General features: G+C 49.8%; 1 protein-coding gene across 1 annotated transcript; it reads right to left on the bottom strand.

Annotated features, from left to right (window-relative positions):
• Positions 1-304: 304 nt before the first annotated feature.
• Positions 305-4,502, bottom strand: LOC125515877 (putative linoleate 9S-lipoxygenase 3). Its single transcript, XM_048681367.2, has 3 exons — positions 4,246-4,502; positions 3,128-3,429; positions 305-2,708 (listed from the first exon to the last, which is right to left on the bottom strand). The coding sequence occupies exons 1-3, from the start codon at positions 4,412-4,414 to the stop codon at positions 558-560; spliced, it is 2,622 nt and encodes an 873-aa protein (XP_048537324.2). The 5' UTR covers positions 4,415-4,502; the 3' UTR covers positions 305-557.
• Positions 4,503-5,529: the final 1,027 nt, after the last annotated feature.

Below are 5,529 nucleotides of genomic sequence, written 5' to 3'. Positions count from 1 at the left end.
TGGACACAATATCACACAGAAAATCATAATACCATGAACAAAGCGGTGCTGAACCGAAGAAGGGAAGTAATATGAGCAAAAGTTACCATCTAAAGAGAAAAAATGAACAAAAATTATGGTTGCCACGAACAAATATTTTGCCTTGTAGGAGCAAAAATGAAAACATCTAAAAACAGAGAGAAGAGACAAAACGATAAACTTCAGAGGAAAAAGTGGTCGACACCAGCCAAATCATCAACATGTGTCGTTATGAAGAAAATCTGACTAATTAATGTCAAATTCAAAATCAGTAGACAAGTAGACAGGCAAATAAACACACGCTTGCTTTATATTCAACATATATACGGTCCAGCTCAACACACTGGCCGACCACAACCCTTCATCCGTGCCATCCCACGGGCTTTGTATTGCGGCCAAAACCGCTTCATCAATAGGAAATAAACACAACTTGCCACAACGTGAACGAGCACGCTTCTGGCCACACATGAACGTGCACATGCAGCGTTCCTTATTTGCAATGGGAAATATACAACAATAACATAACGTCATAACATTGATCAGATGGAGATGCTGTTGGGGATGCCCTTGGCTGTGATCCCGGTGGCGCTCTCACCATCGATGTCAGATGTGTTGGGGTAGAGCAGCATGTAGGGGAATTTTGCTGGCCCATTCCGGTTCTTGAGTTGACGATTCGCGTTCATGTTCATGATTCTCTTCTCGATGTCGATCAACTTCTGGCTGAAGTCCTCGAACGCCTTTTTCGCCTTGATATCTGATGTCCACTTTGGCTCATCGCGCTGCCCCAGGTAGACTTCGTCGGAGGAGTGGTTGGACAGGACCTCGATCACGGACACTCCGATGATGCTTTGGAGCTGGCTCGTGATGGTGTGGATGAAGGCCAGGTCTGGGTCAGTCTCCACCTCCTTGTACTCCTTGGTGCCCGGCTCCGGCATCTGCCGTCGGCTCACCGTCGGACGGTTGGGGAGGTAGCCGGCGTACGAGTACTGGCCAAAGTTGACGGCGGCATGCAACGCAGAGGCGATCCAGATGATGGTGGCGCATGACCTGACGAGCTCGTTCAAGGTTGTCATCTTGGGCCACCAGGGCTGGTCTTTGATGTCGCCATGGCCGACCTCACGCACCTCCTTCCACCATGCCTGTAGCTCGACGTCGGACCGAAGCACGTCATCACAGGGATAGTAGATCCTGCAGTACTCGTCAACCCAAGTCTCGATGGCCGACCAGACGGCCAACCCATCCACCGCGTACGGATAGTCCTTGATGTGCAGCGACACTCCGCACGGGCTCTCCGTGTCCTCCTTCGCCACACCCCTCTTGATCAGGTCTACCGGCAGTGCCTGCTCGGTGAAGTTCCAGTTCCTATAGACTTCAGAGGAGATTCTCAGTGCGTGCTCACCTGGACAGACGGTCATCTCGAAGAAGCCACCGGCGCTGATGAGGACCTGGCGTGCCAGGGCGTTGATGGTCATGGTGTCGCGGTAGTGTGGCTGCAGGAGCTTGTGGATGGGGTGCGTGACGCTGAGCTGCCGGTTGGTGGCGATCACGAATGGCTCGATGACGGCGTGCGTATGGAGCCAGTGGCTGATGAGGCCGTGCCACGCGGAATCGTTCACGGCGGCGTAGGCCTTGGCCAGCTGCCAGATGGTGTCCTGGACAGCCCTCTCCGACTCCGAGCCACTGGAGGGGGGCGTGTAGACCTTGCTGTCGGCGCCGACCACTTTGGTGCCGAGGTCGTTAAGTAGGGGCTTGCTGAGCTCGATGGCGATTGGCTTGAGAGTGCCGTCGTCTTGCAGGAAGAGCAGCGTCCTGGTGGCGTAGACGAATGTGTTTGGGAGGCTGTTGATCTTTAGCAGGTGAGGCATGAAGTTGTCGTGGTGGTCTAGGATGAAGAGCCTCTTGGCGTCGATTGCCTTGTCAACATTGAGCTTGCCGAGGTTGTGTTGGATGTGCTCCACCGTGATCTTGCTCGTCTGGTCGCCGTACCCCTCAAGCGTGCTCCTTGGAGGGAACACGTTCAGGCGGGTGATGATGTGTGGGTTGAGGCCGGCGAGCATCTCCCGGGCGAACTCCTCGTCCGTCCGCCACGCGAGCTTGTCCTCCTTGATGACATGCGGCATGGGCATCTTGAGGAGGAAGTCCCCGCCGGCCGGCATGATGCTCCTCAGCGGCGGGAACGATTTGAACAGCTCGTCCAGGGCGGGGATGTCGGGGATCTTAAGCCCGCCTTCGTAGAGCTTGTACATGTCCTCGAAGTCGTCGAACTCGCGCGGCGAGACGGAGTCGAACTGCTGGCGGAGGAGGGGGAGGATGCCGCCGGAGATGGCCTTGATGAGGTAGGCCGTGAAGTCGGCTTTCTTGACGTGGTTGAAGTTCTCGTCGCGGGGGACATAGAACTGTTGGAGCACAGGCAAGACGTTCCTGCTCTCGCACGTGGGGTCGGTCACCATGGGCTTCCTGCCGGTGCGGCCTCGGCGCGGGTATGGGTACAAGCTGTCGGGGCCGCCGAGGGTGGGGCGAGGGTTCTTGTGGTCTGGATCGCCGAGGTCGTTGTAGAGGTCGTAGCGGTAGACGCGGTCGTGCTCCTCATAGGCGCCGTTCTTCTGCCTGGGGTCATCCCCTCGCAGGATCCGGAGCTCGTCCTCCCGGAACGGCTGCAACAGCATCGGCATCTCGCTTGGCAGGTACGTCTGCATTGCATGTCATGCTTGTTCAGTTCACTTATTAATTGTTCATGGTCTGACCAGGAAGTCGGTGTTTATCCTCCTTTTATTTTCATAGAAACACTAAAAATCTAACGTCGAATTTTTAGGCATAACAAATCTAATGTTTCTATGGCAATTTATACTGGTGCGATGATGACAAATTTAATTTTTGGCATGACAGTTTGATGACAAAAAATGAATTGAGACGCATTTGCCATGCTCGTCAAATAAACTTGTCATCCTCGCATAACATAATTTGCCATGAAAAACATTCGATTTGTCATGTCAAAAAATCTAACGTTAGATTTGTAGCGGGGTACTTATTTTATATAAATGAGAAAGGTTAAATGTTCATGATACTCATACATTAATATGTCCAGCTAGAGCTAAGCGAGCACACTTACGTCGTTGGTGAAGAAGACTCGGTCGTAGTGGTACTTGTTGGTGTTGTAGACCCATGAGTTTGCGACGAAGACGATGGGGCCGGCGTGGCCGGGGACGTCGTCGATGGTGATGGTCTTGAGGAGAAACTGGGTGGCGTGGTAGTTTCGAACGATGACGGCGCCAGGAATGCCTTGCTTCTTCACGTCCCAGTCGAAGGTGACATCGTAGGTGGTATCGCCGTGGTTGATCGGGGGCAAGTGGAGCACCCAGTGTTCAACCCGCTCCTCTTCGCCCAAGAGACCCCTGGTGCCACTCTCGTCATCTGCATCCATCCATGCGATCGTTAGCTTGCTTAATCACTTTGTGGGTGGGGGGGGGGGGGGGGGTTCTAGCTATACATAAATGAAGGATGTGTGTATCAATCGCTGCAGAGACCAAGTTCTTTTCGTTGCATCCATTGTGCAAATCGTTCGCTCTCACGCATCCTTCTAAGCAATCATTAGGGACGACAATTTCTATGTTTACATCATTGCAAATTTTTATTTTTTGTTGTTGATGTAACATGGCAATTTCCCTGCAGCCGGCATGGCATATTCTGAGCATTCTTTTTAGACTGAAATTCTGCATATATATTGCAACCATGACAAACCCCTGAAAACTCATGGAAATTACTCTGCCGCAGCATAAGCAATTTGCTGACAATGCTTTTATACAACATGACAATTTTTACTTTGAAATGGCAAATCCTTATACAACGGTATGGCCATTTTATCTGTTTTCGCATGACAATTTTAGAGCATTTGATTGGAGTGTTCTTTTTAGCAAACTAAAACGTTCGTTCCTTCCTAACTGACAGGGGAATTATCGTTCGTTCGGGTCACCCCATGGGGGAACTTCATATGTGTATTGACGTCTTTTTTCCCCTCTATTCCGGGAAAGAAAGTAATATGCTCTTGTTAAATATGAGGGGGTTATTAGATCTTAGTCGAATGAGATTTAATAAAGTCTGAATCAAGTGATAGAATATGCAAAATGGAAAAAGAATTTTTTTGCATGAAAGTCTCAGTCAACTGAGATTTAACAATCCCGTAAATATAAACACATAGGATATGGATGGATGCTCTTGGATGTTCCTTACTGGGGTCGGCGACGGTGGAGCTGATGAGCTGGCAGGTGACGCCTTTGGTGGTGACCTCGTCCCAGGTGTCGTGGCTGAGGGGTTGCTGCCAGTGGTTCAAGTCGAGGAGGTTCCTGCGCATGAGCACCACCTTCCCCTTGAGCTGCGGCGGCGTCATCCACCCGAACATCTTCCTCACGCTCTCACTCCGCTCCTTGGCTGGCTAGTTGATCGATCTACTAGCGCTCAGGCTGCTTGCTTGCTTTGGGACGAGGAAGCTCACGAGTGCCCTTTTATAGGAACCAGGGGTCGGAGGAGCGTGTGTCGGAGCTACCTCTGCGTGTTACACGCCTATGGTTGCCGGCATGAGAAGGTATTTGAAACGAGGAAAAAGATATGATCAATAACGCTTGATTTGAATCCACCGGGGAAGGAAAAGAATGAAGAATGATGAACTAGTAGAGCATCTTCAAGAGAACCACCGGGTAAGAACATTGATTGAAAAGAACGAAGAGACTTCACATGAATAAAATGGATAGTGATAAAGAACTCTGAGTCCTTGAAGAAAAAGGGAGTGGGTGGGTGGGAAAAACAAAGGCAACTTGGAGGCTGATGAAACAAACACCATTGAGAAGAACTGATACTTGATCTTGCGGATGTTGAAGTGATCGGATCCACTTGAAGAGAAACACACAGGTGAAAAGGATTGACATGACCATATCGATTATTAAGAAGGATTGGTATTCACATCGGAGTATGAGAACACCGTTTAGAAAAGGGATGGAATCCACCTTTGACTTCGAAGCAACTCGAATACCACAACTGAAAACAAAAACAAAGGATTGGCTTGCAGAATAAGCCGGAACAAACATATGATAGAGATTTCGTCCGAAGTTTTCATGGTGGGGCCTACACGGGCTCGATCGTACAGCACCATCATGTACAAGGCAGTGCACATGACATACGAAGCGTCCCCGAGTCAGCATAGCCAAGGACTCTTTAAGACACAATGAGACCACTGTAAAACCAACCGTGGATAGGCGGACCACTAGACGTCGAACCCCAATTTCATATCATACATCTGCCGGAAAGATATCCTAAGAGCTACTTGAATTCCCACTTATAAACTCCCGAAATTTTCCGGTTATGCAATCAGGTGTTGGGGATACAGGGGAAGCATAATATCTCACCCAAAACTAACAAATCCTACATCCAGATGTATCCATCCTTCAACACATAACCAAGAAACCTTCGGAAATCGTTTAAATCAACCTTCGAAAATCATCCGTTATACAAGTTATGGCA

Source organism: Triticum urartu, chromosome 6A (assembly GCF_056163025.1).
Source record: "Triticum urartu cultivar PI428250 chromosome 6A, HENAU_Tu73, whole genome shotgun sequence".
Taxonomy (NCBI): domain Eukaryota; kingdom Viridiplantae; phylum Streptophyta; class Magnoliopsida; order Poales; family Poaceae; genus Triticum; species Triticum urartu.
The sequence above is the reverse complement of the archived record's forward strand: the minus strand, read 5'-3'. Positions and strand labels throughout refer to the sequence as shown.

Excerpts from the sequence above, each read along its gene's own strand:
- LOC125515877 (XM_048681367.2), bottom strand. The coding sequence starts at position 4,414 with ATGTTCGGGTGGATGACGCCGCCGCAGCTCAAGGGGAAGGTGGTGCTC. Across the intron at positions 3,430-4,245 it reads CTCCACCGTCGCCGACCCCA|ATGACGAGAGTGGCACCAGG; the intron begins GTAAGGAACATC and ends GGATGGATGCAG. Across the intron at positions 2,709-3,127 it reads GAGTCTTCTTCACCAACGAC|ACGTACCTGCCAAGCGAGAT; the intron begins GTAAGTGTGCTC and ends CATGCAATGCAG.